The sequence below is a fragment of the Dreissena polymorpha genome, chromosome 6 (assembly GCF_020536995.1).
Source record: "Dreissena polymorpha isolate Duluth1 chromosome 6, UMN_Dpol_1.0, whole genome shotgun sequence".
Taxonomy (NCBI): Eukaryota; Metazoa; Mollusca; class Bivalvia; order Myida; family Dreissenidae; genus Dreissena; species Dreissena polymorpha.
This window is the reverse complement of record NC_068360.1, coordinates 42,891,273-42,912,567: the sequence shown is the minus strand read 5'-3', so window position 1 is coordinate 42,912,567 and position 21,295 is coordinate 42,891,273. Positions and strand designations below refer to the sequence as shown.

The following is a 21,295-nucleotide window of genomic DNA, read 5'->3' as shown; positions in this document are numbered from 1 at the left end:
TTCTTGCCAAGATAATCTTCTAGTCTAGACACCACTGAATAGTGGTAAATAATGACAAAAAGATGGAAATCTGTGTCATTAAATAATCCCGAGATAAATACAATTATCTTAAAAATAAAGCTGAAACGGACGTAAGAAAAGACGTCTCAGCAAAAGGACCGGTGACCGGACCGGTAAATACCGACCGGTGACCGGAACCATTTATCAAGGATGGGTGGGCAAAGAAACCACGGCAAGCCGAACTTTCCCACTCCAAACACACTTGAAAATTGGTAGAATAGGACAGTGTTTAACACTTATAAGTTTATGACCTATCTACAGAATATAGCCTCTTCTTGAACCAATAACAGGCGCCTTTAAAATCCTGGATAATACAGGTCGCGAAGTCATCGATTTGCGAAGTACGGAAATATAATTGATAGTGGTACCTCCGGAATCGGAGGTGTGATGGCAGAAAAAAGGTGAAAACCCTAGGGGTAACCTTAAGCGGGTCCACGCTTGCCGGTAGAATGCATGGAAGTCTTAAATTCTGACTTGATTAATCCATTTACTTCAAGACTTCTAACCGGGACGAATTCCGAAAGGAATACGACCAGTTATAGGAAGACAGCCTGTTATGGCCAGAAGTGTAATAGAAGAATAACTTTAAGATGAGGTCCCTCCAGATCCTAGGATCTAAGATCTGAGTTCAATAGGTCCTAAGCCATCTACAAGACTGTAGCCGCTATGCGGTCAATCTGATAGGCAATCCTATGTATCAGAACTCTTGTTGATTCCAGTAGCTTGAAAATATGCACTGCCGTAGGAGCAATAGAAAAGCAGAAGTCGATACAAATGTCGTCTTGCTAATCCTGCTAGCGTCATTAATGTGTCCCAACTGTTCCGTGACACTGACTGCAAAGTCTGTAGCCGACAGGTAAAGGCGGTTAAAACAATTCATCCTTCGGGTCTCGAACATAAATTAATAGAGGTCAAATAGTAATGTTCGACCTCAATGCTAGTCTCCGAGCCCACTTCAGCCGATCTATCTGCAAGACCAGTAGTCTGCATGTAGCCGGTTGAGATAGAAGTACAAATAACAGATATAGCATGATTTGGTAACCGTCGCCGGTAGAACATCAGTATTGAAAAACACAAAAAGTCATGTAGATTGTTGAATTCATAAAATATAGTATTCAATACAATCATAGCCAGGGGTATACAACTATGTAATGTAGACGATACCCGTGATACTAAAAATTGACCGATGAAAACACAGTGGAATACCGGTAATTGGTAAGTGGTGACCGAACCGGACCGGTCAATGACCGGTAACTGTAGCCCGGTGAACGGACCAGTCATAATATGACCGGTGACGTTACCAGTTAAAGACCGAAAAATGGTGGAATCCATATGGTCTGTTATCAATGTCAAGCACTGCTCGGAAAAGAAGATCATGCCAAAAAATCCAATCCGATGGCGATGAGACATCACTTATTCTGACCGGTGATCAGTGATCAGTGATATGACCGATGAATGGTGACCGATGTCCGGTGATCGGGACCGGTATAATATAACTGCGTCAGAATGGAAATATCTGGTGCAGAAGAATGACCATCCACGAAGTCATCTGATAATGTTAACCGGAAAACAACAGTAGATTATCAGTATTAATAGGCATAAGTGTCCTTGTAGTCGTAGTGGAGAAAAGAACAGCTTATCCCGAAGCCTGAATGTTAAACGAACTAGTGTTCGTATACAACTACGGCTCGGTGACTGCAACATGTGTGGATGCCATAAGAAGAACCATCACACGTGGAATGGAGACATGATATTCCTAAAGGAATAAAATGGAGAACGTCGATATGACCAGTAGGTTCATTAACGCCTACGTGAGAAGTGGCGACATCCATATAACTTCGATGCCGAAATATTGTTCGGCTACGCTGGAAATATTGTCTTCTACAATATTGTCTCCGTGAGCATTGACATGATCGCTTACGAGCGTATCAACGCCGAGAACTGCTCAATGAAGGAGAGGTATGTTCGATAACTATCCAGTGGTGCTCAATGCAGTCCGCTGATGTCTACGTGAAGGTTGACGACGTCCTCGTTTCCTGCGATGTCGAGATCTGGATCGGCCGAGATGTGGATCGGCTGCGATGAGACCGAGATCTTCTAGAATAACGTCTCCGTGAGTGACGACGTGATCGCTTACGAGAGCCGCGACGATGAGAACTGCTCGACGAAGAAGAGCGTGTCCGATGTCTAATCCTTGATGAAAACGATGTATTCAATGAAGAATAGGAGAATAATTCAATGAAGAAGACCGAGTTCTTCTTCTTGACCGGTGACTGGTGTAATCGGTGGCAGGCCTAACTGATGACTGTTGACCGGTGACCGGAGCGGTGATCAATGACCGGACCGGTGACCAGACCGGACGGTTGACATGACCGGACCGGTGACATGACCGGACCGGTGACATGACTGGTGACCGGACCGGTGACATGACCGGTGACCGGACCGGTGACATGACCGGTGACCGGACCGGTGAACGGACCGGACCGGTGATCAATGACCGGACCGGTGACCCGACACATGACCGGTGACCGGACCGGTGACATGACCGGTGACCGGACCGGTGACATGACCGGTGACCGGACCGGTGATCAATGACCGGACCGGTGACATGACCGGTGACCGTACCGGTGACATGACCGGTGACCGGACCGGTGATCAATGACCGGACCGGACCGGTGACATGACCGGTGACCGGACCGGCCGGTCAGACGTCGATCAATGGTCCGTGATCAACATCCCCGGTGACGTACCGGTCATATCATGACCAGTGTTGTCACCGGATAATGACCGTATGGCGGATGCCAAATGGTCCGGCATTGGTCGCTGTCATTGACCAATGCCATCGGGCAAAGACCGGCTGACGGGTGTCGCCATATGGTCTGATGTTGACCGACTGTCTAAGAGACTTAGCATAGTACGGTCGCGATCGTGCCCGATACCCGGTGACTGATACTGCAACTATCATCCATGATCTGCGAAGTCACCGGGTATTTATCCACTCTTGTTTCTGCGACCATCATGTAGTCGAATATATGAAAAACAAGAGCAAAGCATATTCAACCATAAACTGGTCACAGACCAGATTATCATACGGCACATAAAATCATTATTTGACCATAATGAAAATTATAATAATACTGCCGTAGATCATAAATTAAACAAAAGTTTAATTCAAAACAGATGAAAAATAAAATGACGATCAATTAGATTGTCATACGGAACGTTAAAATCATTATTGCACACAATGGCAAATGATAAACAATCTGTCAATAGAAGAACACGCTTTGCACGATCTCGTAACACATTAGAAGAACATGCTTTGCACGTTCTAGCAATGTATTAGAAGAGCACGTTTGCACGTGGTCGTTTGCGCCTGAAAACACCCAGCATGGTAGAAATAAACCATTGTTCGATAAAAACAAGCATGGCTTACCTTTTACAAATGAAACAAAATCCATTAAATCCACACAAATTAATCCGAATGAAAAATAAAAAGATAAATAACACAATTTATCTATTCAAAACCCCAATCAACCAAGTGAAAAACAATATTTTAATTCAGAGCCGTAAAAGACACATATACACCTGGTTGATCCGGAAAGAATATTGAGGGTTGGTTACCGATTTTTGGCTAGGTTGCATTGCACTATGTTTAACCTGGCCTGTATTACGGTATTGAGGTGGCGGATTCCCAGTTAAAATTCCGGATGAGTTATTTCCCCTTGGAAAGTATAAGCATACGATAACAGGTCAGTATTTATGACATGAAAATGTATGTGTTTCACTAAAATGTTTCACCCACAATTTTACTGGCTAGAATAACACATGAGAAAATGTGTGGACTAAAATGGATGTTAACTCTTCTTTTCTTTTTGAAACATACTATATCCTAGAGGACAGTAAACTATTAACAAATATAATATGTTTTGATATTTTCAAATATTCATCATTTAGAATTAAAGAAGTGGTTCCAAGGGTAAAGTAGAACCTTTGAGCCTTGCTCAAGGAAAACAGGACTTAATGCATGTGTGTCAAGTGTCGTCCCAGATTAGCCAGTGCAATCCACACAGGCTAACCAGGGTCGACACTTTACTCCTAAACTCGATTTTCAATAGGAAACTTCCTTTTTTAACAAAAATTGCACAAAAGCAGAAAGGTTAATTTGAAAGCATGTTATGGCATTAATACCTAGAGACAGGTTGCGATTTGAGTACATCTTTCAAGAGATCATTGTTGCTGAAGAAAATCATCCTCAGAAGCGTCTGTAAACACTTGTGTCGAACTGTCGGTCCAGCCTACAAAAGTCAAACAGAAACAACTGAGCCTCGTTCTGTGAAAACTCGGCAAACAAACTCCTTACCATCAAGTGGTAAAGAGAATAGATAGTTAGTATGGAATAGAGATATGTGTATTCAGCATGGCTTGGAAAGCCTAAACCATAAGAACTGGTGATTGGTTCATGTAATCATGTGGGGCTAATCAATTAATCTGTACTTGACATATTTCTAGAATTGCATTTATTCCTTCATCTTGGTGTTTTTCTGTCATTTGCTGAGAAACTGAACAAAAGAAAATGACTTAACAAACACAAACATAACATGTGTCAATGACAAAGAGGCGCCCTCTTGAACTTTAAGTAGGGAGACAGTGTTACACAAAACATGCAGTCTTAGCATGGTTTACATTTGTTCAAATTTATTATAAAATCTACCAATACATGGCAAAGTTATGAATGAGACAGCAATTTTTGGACACACATCAGGAAACTCGCACATATTGACAGTGTGACTATCTATATTCCCCCTTCTTTGAAGAGTAGAAAAATCATCAAGCAATGTCATGAAAATAAAACAAAATTACCTAATAACACTGCATGTTCTTGCCATTTTCAAAAAAGTAAAAATACAGTTTAGTTTCCACCACAAAGCCATTATTTTTTACACTTAGACGTGATGGGATTCAACCAAAGCTGACCACTACTCAAAAATACCATTTAGTTTCATTAGCTAAAACCTATTTATTTAAGGTCAATTGCATCAAAAACCGAATGCTTATTGAAGCGTTCCTGGGTAGCAACCGTACTTGGTGTCTTAGGGGGAGATCTCAAGACCGCTCCCACTGTGGAGATCGAACCCTAACCTACAGGTCGCTAGGCATACACCATACCCAGTACCCAGCGGCAACAAAACGTTTTCCACACATGACTACTCACAGATGAGCTGTAGACCTCATAGAGTACGGCGAAAAGCGTCTTGATGAAGGCAGAGGCGAGGTCCGCGTCCTCACGCAGCACTTCAGCGCGCGAATCACAGCGTTCTAGGTCAGTCTCCGAACCAGAGCCTGCAAGAGCGCAAGATAAAATAGAGGTATTTGTTGAATTTCCTTAACAGGAAAAGATCTGGGACCAAATTACCATGGTGTTGAACCTTACTCCCGTTTTCTCCCCACTATAAAATATTTCTAAAATCAATATTTTTGTAACTGGGTTATGTTGGCATGCATGTAATAAAATCAAGAATTCCTTCTCTCCCTTATTAGCAGCATCTAATATTTTTGTGGTTCTACATCTTTCCTTAGCTTAAACGCATTCATCAAAGTTTATGGAGACAAGAGCTGTCCTGGGTAATTTCATTCAAAGTAATGAAATAAAACAAGACTATTGCCAAGCAATATAAGTGAAACTCCACCATTTTCAGATTTTTTATAATTTTTTTTTTATATTTGTTGCCATAGCAACCAGAATTCTTTACGTGGGAATAAAATGAAATGACATGCATTATGTCCATATTGCCATCTGTCCATGTTTCAAGTGTCATGAAAAAATATGAAGAACTTTTAAAGTTATCGCAGGATCCAGAAAAGTGTGACAGACTGACTGACAGACAGAGGGCAAACCATAAGTCCCCTCCGGTCAAAAATAAACCATATATGTATATATATTAGAAGTCAAGCATAGGATTATGTTATGCATGTATAAAATTGAAAGGTTTACAATTATCATGTTAAACATGTTACATGATACTTCATGACATGCTGCACGAGCCTCAGTCTGCTAAAACTGGGCTTAATGCATGTGAATAAAGTGTTGTCCAAGATAAGCCTGTGCAGTCCATACCAGCTTATCAGGGACGCCACTTTCCGCTTTTATGGATTTTAACATGAAAAGGAAGTCTCTTTTTTAAGTGAAAAAGAATTGGGTGAAAGGTGTCATCCTTGTTTAGCCTGTGTGTACTGCACAGGCTAATCTGGGAAGACGCTTTACATACAAGTATTTAGCCCTATTTTCCCACTGCACACCGAGTTCTTGTTTACTTAGTACATGTATTATGAAACATTTTTAACATGCTTGCATGCATTCATACCTGATCCCTGTGTGTTGCCAGCTGTGGGGTTAGCCTTCCTCTGTACTGCTCTGGCCGTGCCTGTGTCTTCGTTGATCTGTTGCATTGAGTAGAAGTCTATGGTGTAGGCTCGACCGAATGTGGATAGGCTCACTTCGTCCTCACCTGACTGATGGGCCGCCTATAGAATGGATTGATTAGATCAAATGTAATAGTAGTTAAGTGGATCAAATGTAATTGTTGTTATGTGGATCAAATGTAAAAGTAGTTATGTCGATCAAATGTAATAGTATTTACATGGATCAAATGTAATAGCAGTTATTAGGATCAAATGTAATAGCAGTTATGTGGATCAAATGGAATTGAAGTTGTGTGGATCAAATGTAATTGAAGTTGTGTGGTAAATTGTAATCGTAGTTATGTGGATCAAATGTAATTGCAGTTATGTAGATCAAATGTAATAGTATTTATGTGGATCAAATGGAATTGAAGTTGTGTGAATCAAATGTAATTGTAGTTATGTGGATCAAATGTAATAGTACTTATGTGGATCAAATGTAATAGTAGTTATGAGGATCAAATGTGATAATAGTTATATGGATCAAATGTAATGGTTGTGTGGATTAATATAATAGTAGTTAGGTGGATCAAATGTAATAGTAGTCATGTGGATCAAATGTAATAGTAGTCATGCGGATCAAATGTAATAGTTGTTATGAGGATCAAATGTAATAGTAGTTATGTGGATCAAATGTTAAAGTAGTTATGTGGATCAAATGTTATAGCAGTTATGTGGATCAAATGTAATAGTTGTGTGTATGAATGTAATAGTAGTAATGTGGATTAAATGTAATAGTAGTTATGTGGATCAAATGTAATAGTTGTGTGGATTGAATGTAATAGTAGTAATGTGGATTAAATGTAGTAGCAGTAATGTGGATTAAATGTTATAGTAGTTATGTGAATCAAATGTAATAGTTGTGTGTATGAATGTAATAGTAGTAATGTGGATTAAATGTAATAGTAGTTATGTGGATCAAATGTAATAGTAGTGTGGATTGAATGTAATAGTAGTAATGTGGATCAAATGTTATAGTAGTAATGTGGATTAAATGTAATAGTAGTTATGTGGATCAAATGTAATAGTTATGTGGATTGAATGTAATTGAAGTTATGTGGATTGAATGTAATAGTAGTTATGTGGATCAAATGTAAAAGTAGTTATGTGGATCAAATGTAATAGTAGTTATGAAGATCAAATGTAATAGTTGTGTGGATTAAATTTAATAGTAGTTATGTGGATCAAATGTAATAGTAGTTGTGTGGATTAAATGTAATAGTAGTAATGTGGATCAAATGTAATAGTAGTTATGTGGATCAAATGTAATAGTAGTAATGTGGATCAAATGTAATAGTAGTGGTGCCACATACCTCAATGATCTTGCTATCGATGGGGGAGTAGTTGTGCCACATGTTTCTGTCGTCCTTCCACTGCCAGGCCACGGCATCCACACTGAACAGAGAGCCCTTCCTCATTAGGGCGTCTACGGAAAAGATCCCATCTGACGGGAGCATGGGCAACAGCTCCCTGATAAGAATAATTAATAACATTTTGATGTTGCCTTTCAAATACAAGAACAGAAGAATTTCAAATCAAAATTTAATGGGATTCAAAATATATAATTATATATCTAATATATAAATTCATTGAACAAAAATTGGACATTATCTTAGTATTGAATGTCTTATTAACATTAAGAAATGTACACTGTAATTCAAATATAACACGCTCTGTTATAATGTGGAATATAATATACATTGCAGGGTCTTGGTTCCAGTTTTTTCTCCACCCTTCCATTTCTGTCTCAAGAGTTTTAAGCTTATTGCATATTTGCTCAATTATAATTGATTAGAGACTACTCATTGCTGGGCATTTAACACCTCAAGTTTGATAATCAATGGTTTGATGCAAATAAAGGTGTGAAAAAAGCATGTGTTTAACCATATTTCATGTTTTTATGCTGCAACGATTTATGTGCTATCCATCTTTTGAATCATTGACAGGTTTGACAAGTTCATCGAGGCAGTTTTCATTTCACTGTTATGTGATCAACAATATGTATTCGAATAATTTCAGCTATAATGCAATTGAAAACATAACAGTTAAAGAGTAATTAAATCAGTTATTCAGACGAATATGTTACATTGACACGCTATCCCAGAGCTACCCTCATATATTAAGATCATGATTGTAATGGGGACCTACCCAATGAGACAGACTATCTCATACAGCTCCTGGGGTGTCCTGGACACAAGCTCTATCGTCTTTGTAGCCTCCTCAGACGTGCCTACCAGCAGATAGCACAGAGTGTCCGCTACCTCTGAAGTTACACAAACACAAGTAAGATTTCATGAGCCTTGTTCTGGAGAAGGTCTGCCTTATGCATGTGCATAAAGTGTCATACCGTCCTAGCCTGTGCAGTCACTACAGGCTAATTAGGGAAGATACTCTCAGCCTAAACTGGATTTTTGGTTAGAAGAGACTTTCTTTGAGCGGAAAATTCCATGAAAGCTGATAGTGGTAATAACACGCGTACACACACATGCAGTCATGCATAAACCCAGTTTTCCAATAATTAGGCTACAATTAGTTACACCCTGTACATTGTACATTAATTATGTTGCAATAGGTCAAAAATAAATTTGAGTAACAGTTTATTGACCTTCACTTCACTGTCCCAATATAAAATCATGTTCTTGGTATAAAGTATCTACATATGAAGTACATGAAACATCTCAATTTGTTATCATGTTATTAACCCTTTCCCTCTCAGAAGCAAACTGAAAATGGCTATGTGCAAACAGCATAAAACCACAACAGCCTGGGAGTAACTCGCAGTCTGTTCAGGTTTTATGCTGTTTGCTGCTCATCAGTATCTAAGGATTGGACATGAAGCCTTTAAAACTTGAATCTAGTAAGAAAGGTCTTTAATTAAAGATATTAATAAATAATTTACGCCGGAATTATTTCACCAATACATCAGCAATCGTCTTTGTCTCGTGCCTTTTTGCAAATGTCGGTAAGTTGATTTAGGTTTTTTTTGTAGTTAACATTCTGAGGGACTACAAGTGTGTCAAAATATGTATCTATGTGGTAAAGGGTTAAGCAGACACCCCAGTTTAACTCTGTTCAAACCAAAAACTCTTCCCAATTAAAGAAGCCATAATATTATAAAATACAGCAACACTGTACACATTAAAGCCGCGTTTTGTGAAATCTGGGCTAATGCATGTGAATTAAGTGTTGACCCATATAAGCCTTTGCAGTCTGCACAGGCTAATCAGTGTAGACAATTTCCGCTTTAATGGAATTTTTTCTTTAAAAAAGAGGTCTTTTCTAAATTAAAATCCAATTTAGGGAGAAATTGTTGTCCCTGATTAGCCTGTACAGACTGCACAGGCTTATCTGGGACAACACTTAACGTACGTGCATTAACCCAAGATTTCACAAAACGCAGCTAAATAGAACACTGTACAATGATGAGGTAAATGTCCTTACTCTGCCTCAGCAGCACCACTGCCAGGTCAGGGCAGTTTCCACACATGATGGCCAGCATGCGAATTACCATCACAAACGTTCCCGTAGATATCACAGGGGGGCTCACCACAAGCTGAAATAGGCAACAAATTATATCGTCTTGTTCTGATAAAACTGGGCATAATGCATGTGCGTAAGTGTCGCCCCAGATTAGCCTGTGCAGTCCGCACAGGCTAATCAGGGACAACACTTTCAACTTAAACTAGATTTTCGGTAAAAAGAGACTTCCTTTTTACCAAAAATAGCATTAAAGCAGAAAGTGTCGTCCCTGATTAGCCTGTGCAGACTGCACAGGCTAATCTAGGACAACACTTTATGCACATGCATTATGCCCAATTTACACAGAACACGACACATATCTTTATTGCTGACTGAAATTTCTAGCTACAAATTCCTGGTACAAAAATACTTTATTGGATAACATGACATATAGATGTGGCTCTGTTTGACAGAGGAATTTTCACAATCATGATTAAACACATGCATTATCATCATCATCATCATCATCATCATCATCATCATCATCATCATCATCATCAACACTTATATTCTCCATAACCATTATCAAAATAAAAAATTATCCACAACAAATACACAACGTACTGAAACCTTCATTGATATATTTGTTGGCATAAAATAACATATTATTGTTATTTAAATTGTGGACCTGTAATTTCGTGGATTTTCGATTTGTGCCCCAAAAAAAGTTATTATTTGTTGGATCCTAAATTTGTGGATCAGTCAACCCACAAAATTAGCAAAAATTCACGTCCCACAAATAACTATGATTGTACAGTACATCAAGTATCAAGATGTGTGACTGACCAGCTGCTGTATGTAGGTGAGGAGTCCCTGGACGGCTATCTCCTTGAGGATGCGCCGGTCGTTCTGATAGTTGTCCACCAGTCGGGCAAAACACAGGCACACGCTCTCCACAGATCTCTTGTCCTGGTATGGTAGAAAGAAAAAATTATGTACGAATAACTTGCAAGTTGTCACTTTATACTTGTATGTATGCATTCAGAATTTTTCTTACTATGGGGGATAGGTCAAGGCCTTCCATTTTGGGGAATGTCTATTTACATTAACACCATGATAAATGGTCAAGCAAAATTGCGATAACTAGAGTGGAAAGGGCCCAAAGGTTAAAGTGCTGTTTTAGCGCTAGCTTTATGAATTTAACTTTGAAAAGTGGATAAAGTGTTCTGCTAACCATCAACAGGTTCTAGTTTCAATCTCTACTCTGAGCTTTCTAAAGATCTCTTGAAACATCAAAAACAGGAAAGGAAAATGTTTCAGTAAGCCTAAGGCCTAATTGCGCTTACATTAATGAGCGCTTTGGAAAACGGGGTTTCATGCATGTACATAAAATGTCACCCTAGTTTATCCTGTGCAGTCCACACAGGCTTATTGGGGAAGACATTTTCCGCATCTACTGAATTCTTTGCTTAAACTAAGTATCTTTTAAAAGAAAATCCAGTTTAGGTGGGAAGTGTTGTTAGCACAGGCTACTCAGGGACGACACTATTCGCAGATGCATTAAGCCCCTTTTTTCCTGAGCGAGGCACATATAGGTTACAACCCACCTGATGAGAGAGCCTAGAGCTGAGCATGGGCACAGAGTCTCGTATGTAGTGGAACTCCTCTGGGGTCATGTTGAGGACACAATTGGCAGTGATGGCCAGGGCACAGCGCTGGGCGTTGATGCTGAAGAAGTCCAGGTACATCAGGCATGCAGCTATGCCCCCCTGAAATAGGACGACCAGTGACTTTTTTGTTATATATTTTACAGCCTGTGCCTTTCATTTTGACAAAAATATCGCTATAAACCACTAAATTGTACAAATTTAAACATCATTAAAAACATTATAAATAATATGCATGTTAAACTGTAATTTTGGGCAAAAATAACTGACAACATTAAACTTTTTTTAAGGCATTCTTTTCTATTTCAGCCACAAAATGGCAGCAAATTTACATTTTTGCCCATCTTGTACATGCAAAGCTGATGTTAAGTATAGAACAGCCTTAAGAACACAGAATTATGCCAGTAACTTTAAACTGGGAATTCTTCAAACAAGACTTAAGGATATTGAAGTATTTTACAAAGATTATTTTCATGAAAGACATATTTGATAGTCCTATACTCGACAAAATTAGCACATTTTCATCATATTATTCTTATTCTGGGAAGACTGGGATAAATATAGTGCCAAAAGTGTTGTCCCAGATTACCCTGTGTAGTCTGCACAGATAATCAGGGACAATACTTTCTGCTGGTTTGGTATTTTTACTTAAAGCAAGTAAGAGACTTGCTTTAGCAAATATCCAGTCTAGGTGAAGTGTCATCCCAGAATCTGGGCAAAACTGTATGCACATAACGTTAAGCCAAGTTATTCCAGACAATTCTAAATTGGTCTAACATGAAAAGTGAATAAACAAAAAATAGTATAAACAAGAAAAGTGTCATCCCTGATTAGTCTGTGTGGACTGCACAGGCTAATCTTGACAACACTTTACGCAGATGCATTACGCCCTTACCGCCTGCAGTATGGCCTTGCTGTGCTTCTTGGACAGGGACTCCAGCGCCGTCAGGGCCTGCTCTGCCACATCCATACACTGGATAACTTGCAACTGAAATACACACGTGAAACTAAGGAGTCCGTCTTATCAAAGATCGTACGACATTGTTAACTTACGATTGCATTTTGTAATTTAAAAATATAAGTGATTATGATCTATATGTTTCAAATATAATGGATATTTGACAGCTTCTTTGGAAATGAAGGGAAATGTTCAACAAAAGTAATTATAAATGCGACGGGTACGTATATATGGCGCTTCGAAAATTGCATCGCAAGGTAAGAATGTCGTACGATGTTTGATAAGACGGCCCCAAGGTCTGCAATGCACAGGCAAATTAAGACTATAATTTACAGGAAAATGAGGTCTATCACTTACAGGAACGTACACTTAATCACTTGAAACTGAAATACACACTAGCAACTGAGGTCTATAATTAGGCAACTGATGTCGTCAATTGACATGCAACTGAAGTATATAATTCAAAGGCAAATGAGGTCTATCAAGTACTGTTCAGGTTTGGAGCAAAATTATGGAAAAGACAGGAAACTTCCCACAGAAGCACGGACATACAGTGCAACTGTTATATGCTGCTTCTTTGAATGTGGGCATAAAAATAGAGACAATTTTTTGTAAAAGCAATACATGTGTGCTATAAGCACATAGCAAATTATCCAGAAACACATGTGCATCATATCCAGTGATTCTTATAACTGCTTTTGTAATTGCCCTGTTATCTTTTAAAAGAAAATTAAACAAGAGCACCGCATACCGGGTGCCAACGCTTGACTGCGGGTGCAGTTTTGAATAAATGAAAGCTTGTCACGTGTTTTTTTTTAAGAGGTCACAGTGACCTTGACCTTTGACCTAGTGACCCAAAAATGGGTGTGGCGTGTAGAACACATCAAGGTGCATCTACATATGAATTTTCAAAGTTGTAGGTGGAAGCACTTTGATTTTAGAGCCAATGTTAAGGTTTTAGCACGACGCCTACGGCGGACGGCAAACAACACGACGAGCTGGCTATGACAATACCTCGGGTTTCCTCCAAAAACAGCCGAGCTAAAAACTTGCTTCTCATAAAATATTGGTTTTAAGACTGTTTAAATTGCTAAGCATGCAACCTTGTTTGATTTAATGGCTTAATTGACTTTCCCCCGAGTGTTTGGGAAAATTCCGAAAGCAGTGAAGGAATCAAAACTTGAAATGTGTCCTTTCAGACCACAAGTCAAAGACAGGAAACACTCACAATGTTTATGACCAATTACCACTAATTAACATTTTCCCGATCAGCATCAAAGTGAAAATGGCTATATGCAACCAGCATAAAACCAGATGTTCTAATAAATGTGGCCTTTATAGAGTGAACATAAGGTTAGTGTTGATGCAACTCCCCACAAGAAGGCCATCACAAAAGCGCCAGACGCATGTTCTTGAATTAATATTTACCCATTCCTGCTCAAACGCAAAGTGAAAACGGCTATATGCAACCAGCAAAAACACAGAATAGCCTGCAAGGAACTAGCAGGCTGTTCAGGTTTGTGCTGTTTGCTGCTCATAAGTACCTTATGGTTAAAACTTTAACCTAGTAAGAAAGGAATCTGAGTGGTAATAGGTAAAGACAGGACTTTTCTTGGCCGTTTGGGGAAGAATGCAATTTCGGGATTGATATTTATTTTTTAGAGAAAACTCCAGATCAAAAAAACAATTAGATAAAACTCTTTTATTTTGAATTAAATAATATGTACAAAATCGTATAACTTACAGTTACATACTTAAATAGATGTCACTGAAATAAAATAATAGATATAATAATCATTAAAACATTTTTTCCAAAAGACATTTATATTTCATATTGGGATTTTTTTCAAATAAAAGTCTTTTAACATGAAAAGCAAGTGACACAAACCTTTTCAAGGAACACAGGGACCGCCTCCACGACGACTGCAGATGACCTGGGCAGTGCTTCCATCATGTAGGTAAGGGCGCGGCATGCGTGATTCATCATGTCAAAGTTGTGCTCCATCTGGAGCAGGCTGATCAGCGCGGGAACCACCTGCTTCACCGGGAAACCCCCCAGCGTGTCCTCGTTACCCATCACCAGCATCTGTAAGTGGCAGTGGTACATGAACGCTTTACTAAATGCACCTCTTTCACTAAAATAGGACCATGATTGTGCCAAAAATGGTCACAGCCAAAATTCCTTCTTTTACGGACTGCATGGGCTAATCTGGGACGACACTCGGCTCACATGCATTGAGCACAGTTTCCTACAGCAAGGCTGAAATAAATTAATCCACTAACAATAACAAGAGAGACATTTAAACTGTTTTCAGTGAATGTTTGAAAGGGCTACACTACCTGGCACATCTCGATGACTGATGAGAGCTGCTGGTCCTCATTGCCTGTCGACTGGATACCTTGAAGCAGCTGCTGGGCTTTGTTCACTGAAACAATCAATTAATCAGTAGAACAAACATTTGAGAAACTTATGGTATTTGAATAAAATCAAAACAGTGTGGCACAGGTATTTCAATAAAAGCCGTCAGATAAAAGGAAACATCTTGAGGGGCATAACTTGGGACAAAATAATACGATGGATGGTTTAGCAACTTAAAATTTTTAAAGGGCCATTACTCTCTAAATAAATCATCTAACCAGAACCCACAAATAACATGCGCATCTCCTCAAGGTAGTTAAGCTTCCCATAAAGCTTCATTGAATTCCAGTCAGTAGTTGGGGGGACAAGAATTGCACTATATGTACAGTTAATAGAAAATTTAAAAGGGCCATAACTCTGTGAAAAATCATCCGACCAGAACCGGCTGATAATATGCACATCTCCTTTTGGTAGTGAAGCTTCCCACAAAGTTTCATTGAATTCCAGTCATTAGTTGCTGAGAAATAGTCCGGACAAAAATTGTGCACGGACGGGCGCACTGACAGACGAAGCGGCGACTAAATGCTCCCCCCACAAAATTAATTTGGGGGAGCATAAAAACCATAGAAAAACCAGTCCAGGTTAAAATTACGGACGTTTTTAACGAACAAGATTTTAGCATTTTCGAGAATCATAAAATGGCCAACGAAAGTGACAGCCCTGCTTGCTGAGGATATGTTCATTGAAAAACAAACAATAAAATAGAACTATTTTTGGCAACCTCCTCAAACCTAAATAACCAGGTATTTTAACCAACACTTGAAAGACTAGTGACAAGGGACAAAATTGTCACAAAACCAGGTTTTCATTGTGAAAAAAAAAATCTGATAAATGGAGAAAACTCAAAACTGAACTTTTGAAATGAACAAACAAAATTAACCCCCTTTGTAAGTTTGTTTTTTAAAAAAATCTATTTTTAGTCGTGGCGACCTTGACATTGGAGATATTGACGTGATTCTTTCGTGCGACACACCGTCCCATGATGGTGAACAAATGTGCCAAATGATTTTAAAATCTCACAATGAATGACATAGTTATGGCCAGGACAAGGTCATTTATGGCCATTTTTGACCTTTGAACTCAAAGTGTGACCTTGACCTTGGAGATATCGACGTAATTATTTCACGCGACACACCGTCCAATGATGGTGAACAAATGTGCCAAATGATTTTAAAATCTGACAATGAATGACATAGTTATGGCCCGGACAAGCTTGTTCCGCCCGCCCGCCAGCTCGCCAGCCAGCCAGCCCGCCCGCATTCGCCAATCTAATAACCAGTTTTTTCCTTCGGAAAACCTGGTTAAAAATTACACACTTTACAATGAGCTTGACCAGCTAATGATGCTTTCTGGAAACAGTCACCAATACAAATATGAATGATACTCTACCCTTTCCCACTAAAAGCATAGTGAAAATTGCTATATACAATCAGCACAAAAACAGAACAGTCTGTGAGTAACTTGAAGGCTGTTAAGGTTCTATGCGGCTTGCTTCACAAGAGTATCTAAGGGTTGGAAATCAAGCCTTTTAAACTTAAATCTGGCAAGAATGGTCTTGAGTTTAATTTGTTTTTTATTGGATTACACCACACTTACTAGAGCTATTACTGCCCATAGTTCTGTGCAGCAACTGGTGCATTCTGGGACCCAAGGCTCCAAATAGCTGAGACGGCAAACCTCTAGCCTCCAACAGGGCTGAAACCACAATAGAGATATAGCGCATCATGTTTGCAACAGGTGATGTTTCCATTCAAATTAGACAAACAAATAGCATAAAAAAGGACATATGTGGACATGTGTCATTTCAAACCTAAACATGGCTTACCTTTTGACTGTAAACAAGGAGGCAGATTTTGTCTGGAATACACTTGAAAACAATATTACACTGCCTTTTTTCTGTCAAAATGCATGTTATCATGAGTTATGGTGTCCTAAATCGTATAGCTCTTAACCAGAACAAAAGTGCAAAATGTTCAAGTTTACTAACATGGACGCAGTTAACACAGTTAATTGGTGACAATTAAGTTTAAAAAGATTCTTTATTGTGTCCAATATGATTGACGACAAATGGCTGGAACTTTTGAAAGTGGGGAAACTTAGTTGCACCAATTTTCTCTTGAGCCAGCAGAAACCCTGAAACTTTTGCTTTAGCTTTCAGTTACACGTGCTTGCTACCTACAAACTATTCTGCTTTTGTACATGTAGTCTGATAACCCAAAATGTTTGTCAAACATTCATTTTTTACCATGTTGAGCAGAGCCTGTTAACAACATAAGCTCCTGAAGTATATTAATTGAGCCTCATTCTGTGAAAACTGGGCTTTAAACATGCACTTCAAGTGTCAGAGGGACTGGGCTTTACACATGCACTTCAAGTGTCAGAGGGACTGGGCTTTAAACATGCACTTCAAGTGTCAGAGGGACTGGGCTTTACACATGCACTTCAAGTGTCAGAGGGACTGGGCTTTACACATGCACTTCAAGTGTCAGAGGGACTGGGCTTTACACATGCACTTCAAGTGTCAGAGGGACATGCACTTCAAGTGCCAGAGGGACAATTTTGGCTTCAATGGAATTTTTCGTTAAAAAAATTCTCTACTAAACAAAAATCCAGTTAAGGCAGAGAGTGTTGTCCATGATTAGCTGGCGTCAATTGCACAGGCTAATCTGGAGTGACACTATGCATTTAACCCCATTATCTTAATAAGGCTAATATCAAATGTAAGCATTAAGCCCTGTTGTCACAGCTAGAGACAAAAAGTAATGCATGTTTCCTTGACAGCTACTGGCCTGACCTTGCAGTCGTCCCATATCTGCCTCCTCCGACTCACTCTCTGACATCATGGCAGTAGCACCCCCTGCTGGATTGGCTGTAATCAACACTGAGAACATAAGTGAAGGAAGTACATGTATAAGGAAACAAATACTACAGTAGTTTAGAAATAAACAGAGGCTGCAATCAACAGAGAACATATTAGCTACGTTCTAGTAAAACTGGGCTTACATGTGTGTAAAGTGTTGTCCCAGATTAGCCTGTGTAGTCTTCACAGACTTATCAAGGACAACACTTTCCATTTTAAGGAAGTTTCTTGTTAGCAAAAATCCAGTTTGGACTGAAGGTGTTGTCTCTGATTAGCCTGTGCAGACTTCACAGGCTTATTTAGGACGACACACTACATACATGCATTATATCAAATTTTCCCAGGAGGCTAATAAGTTGAGGAAGTATATGGAAGTAAACATTATACTAGAGTAGTTTAGAAATGAAATTAATGGAACTGCTAATAAAGTCCAAACCTAGTATTTGACAAAACTAGATAAATATTTGAATAAAACATTAAAACAACTTTTTATTAATGTTTTTGGTTTTTAATGGATTTTAAATTTTGGCATATTTCAGCAGTATTTCAGTCATAGCATGGCAGTTTGTTTACAATTAATCACACTTGTCCTTGGATAGCAGGTTTACTGGTACTTAGCGTGCACACTTATGCCTGTCACTGACAACTGCCGTACTTGAATCAATGTTATGTGGCCAGGCTGAGAAATAAACTCGCAATCCTAGAATTTGTAGTCAAGCGCCCTATCAACTGAGCAATCGGGCACGGTTTAACAAGTTGTTAATGTACATATTTTCTCAAAGTAAATTTGTGCTGATTAGTTGTCAACATCAAATCAAGCTCAAATCAAATTCTGCAGCAGAGGGGAAAACAGGTTTTCATGCATATTTTGTATAGGCGACAAGTCATATGTGCAAATGATTCTGACTGACGGGGAGCTTTTTAGAATCACCTTAAGGAAGAAAAATGACCTGCATTCCTTACAGGGTTCAACTGAACTTTTCATTTCTATATAGTTTCAGCAAAGATAATAACTATTTTGAAAACAATATAGACTTCTAATGGGAGGAAATTCGCTAAAAAGAGGATAATCATAACCGTGTTTTTTTCACCATGGGGCCGGGTCCCTTTGGATTGGGAAAAATCACGGCGTTTTTACTAAAATTGGGAATTAAGAGTAGTTGTTGTTAGGCTAACAAATGCTTCAAAAATTTAGAATAAAAGAGTTTTCAATACTTTATTTACCAAGGTTCATCTTATAGAGCTGGATGGGAACTAAATGTTGAGATCTAAAACAAAACAAGGGCGGGCAAGGTCCTAGGAACCTTCAATTAGGAATGTTTAGGTCCCATTTGGGAAAATTATTTACTTTTTTTTCAATTGGGAATGGGGCCGAATATTGGCCCTGAATTTGAACGAATAAAAAAAACTGCACCCCCAGGAGTAACAGACCAATAAGAGCACATACAAAGGCCGGTTGACTGCAAGGTCTCCTCTTGCTTCGATGAACTCCCACTTCCCCCGCTGCCTGGGGCTGGGAGCCGTCGCTGTCCGACATGAGTGCCGCTAGTGGCCGGGCTAGTCCTCCTCCGCTGCCGCTGGCTGATGGTACCCAGCACGCTGCAGCTACCACCCGCTACCCGCCGCCGCTGGGCCCTGCTGGGTGGTGGAGCTTGGCCCACTTGAACGCCCCGCTGCCCGCCGAGCTCTGGCGCTTGGAAGCTGCTGAGGATTGCCTACCACTGAAACACAGATTCAGTGTTTTATGTTCATTATTTTGAAAATTGGGCTGGGCCTTGGGATTGATAAAAATTGCATCGTTTAACTAGTCAACTAAAATTGGGAATTGGTGCATGTTTTGGCTAAAAATACATAAAAAATTGAATATTTCAATGTTATATTTACTAAGGTACAACCCATAGAGCTGGATAATAAAATTAAATAAATGTTCATTTTATTCCCAAACAAAATATATTACAAGAGGGCCAAAAATGCTCTAGTACCTGAGAGGAGTCGGTTCATTCAATCTTTACCTAATGTCAAACTTGACCTAGATATTGACCAGACAAACACCCTGGTCAAGTTTCATCATTATAGAACCAAAACTCTGGCGTAGGGAGTGTTTTTGTTTTGTAAGATTTGAAATGGTGACCTATATTTTGAGTTGACCACCCCCTTACCAAACATCAAACTTGGCTGACAAGAATTTTGTATATATAATGAAAATTGGACAATCTAAGGGCAATATTATGGCATTAATTATGTGATTTTGCTCATCATCAAACTTGACTGAGATCTTTCAGCAACTTTTATAAAGAATCTTGAGAAATGTGAATGCTAGAGTGTTTACAAACCAAATGTGGACAGACGGACAGCGGACAAAGACCAATCCTAAAACCTCACCTGAGCAATCAGGTGAGCTAAAAGTGTGTTTCACCGATCTGAGCCATTTTCCAACTTGTCCAAGAAATCAATAAAACCAATATATTGATTAAGTTTCATGATGATTAGGCAAAAAATGTGACTTCTATAATGTTCGATCACAAGGTTTCTCTCTATATAGTCACATAAGGAAAACTGCCCCACCCCCCTGGCAGCCATGTTTATTGACCCATCAGGACCATTTGCAAACTCATCTGAGATATATATAAAACAAATCTATTCACCAAGTTTCATGATGATTGGGCAAAAAATGTGACTTCTAGTGTTCACAAGCTTTTTTAAATATATAAAATATAACAAAACTGCCCCCCCCCCCCTTGTCATTCAACTGAACGACCGAACCATTTCTCAACTCTCGTATCAAGCCTTTTTACTATATATATATAAGGAAAACTGCCCCGTCCCCCTGGCAACCATGTTTTTCAACAGTCCGGAACCATTTTCAAACTTAACCCACATATCTAGGAAACAAAAGTTCTGATAAAATTTCATGAAAATTGGGCCAAAAATGTGACTTCTAGAGTGTTGACATGTTTTCACTATATACATATAGAGAAAAATGCCCCGCCCACTGGCGGCCATGTTTTTTCACCCGATCTGGACCATTTTCGAACTCGTCCGAGAAATCAATAAAACCAATCTTTCTACAGTGTTTACAAGTTTTTTCTTTTTTTTTGACCCCTAGTGACCCTAGTTTTTGACCCAGCATGACCCAGTTTTTCGAACTCGAACGAGATTTCATTGGGACGAAGCTTCTGACCAAGTTTCATGAAGATAGGACAATAAATGTGGCCTCTAGAGTGTTTACAAACAAATGTTAACGGACGGACGGACGACGGAAAAAGACCAGTCACAAAAGCTCACCTGAGCAATCAGGTGAGCTAAAAAAGATTTTAAAAGTTCAAAAGGAATTACAATTTCAAATTCATTGAATTGCTATCCCCACAAAATCTCCTCATTGATACCTAGCCACTGATAAAAGGGTCTACATG

General features: G+C 39.1%; 1 protein-coding gene across 1 annotated transcript in view; it reads right to left on the bottom strand.

Annotated features, from left to right (window-relative positions):
• The window catches only part of LOC127834093 (E3 ubiquitin-protein ligase TRIP12-like), a 78,598-nt gene extending 59,173 nt beyond the window's left edge, over positions 1-19,425 (bottom strand). The window contains exons 1-14 of the mRNA XM_052359694.1: positions 19,330-19,425; positions 17,817-17,891; positions 16,619-16,717; positions 14,944-15,029; positions 14,492-14,689; positions 12,541-12,633; positions 11,586-11,747; positions 10,825-10,947; positions 9,961-10,072; positions 8,668-8,782; positions 7,833-7,989; positions 6,423-6,582; positions 5,273-5,400; positions 4,249-4,355 (exon numbers count right to left, since the gene is read on the bottom strand). Coding sequence (XP_052215654.1) covers positions 4,249-4,355; positions 5,273-5,400; positions 6,423-6,582; positions 7,833-7,989; positions 8,668-8,782; positions 9,961-10,072; positions 10,825-10,947; positions 11,586-11,747; positions 12,541-12,633; positions 14,492-14,689; positions 14,944-15,029; positions 16,619-16,717; positions 17,817-17,865 — 1,589 coding nt within the window. The 5' untranslated portion in view covers positions 17,866-17,891; positions 19,330-19,425. The remainder of the gene's footprint in view (positions 1-4,248; positions 4,356-5,272; positions 5,401-6,422; positions 6,583-7,832; positions 7,990-8,667; positions 8,783-9,960; positions 10,073-10,824; positions 10,948-11,585; positions 11,748-12,540; positions 12,634-14,491; positions 14,690-14,943; positions 15,030-16,618; positions 16,718-17,816; positions 17,892-19,329) is intronic.
• Positions 19,426-21,295: the final 1,870 nt, after the last annotated feature.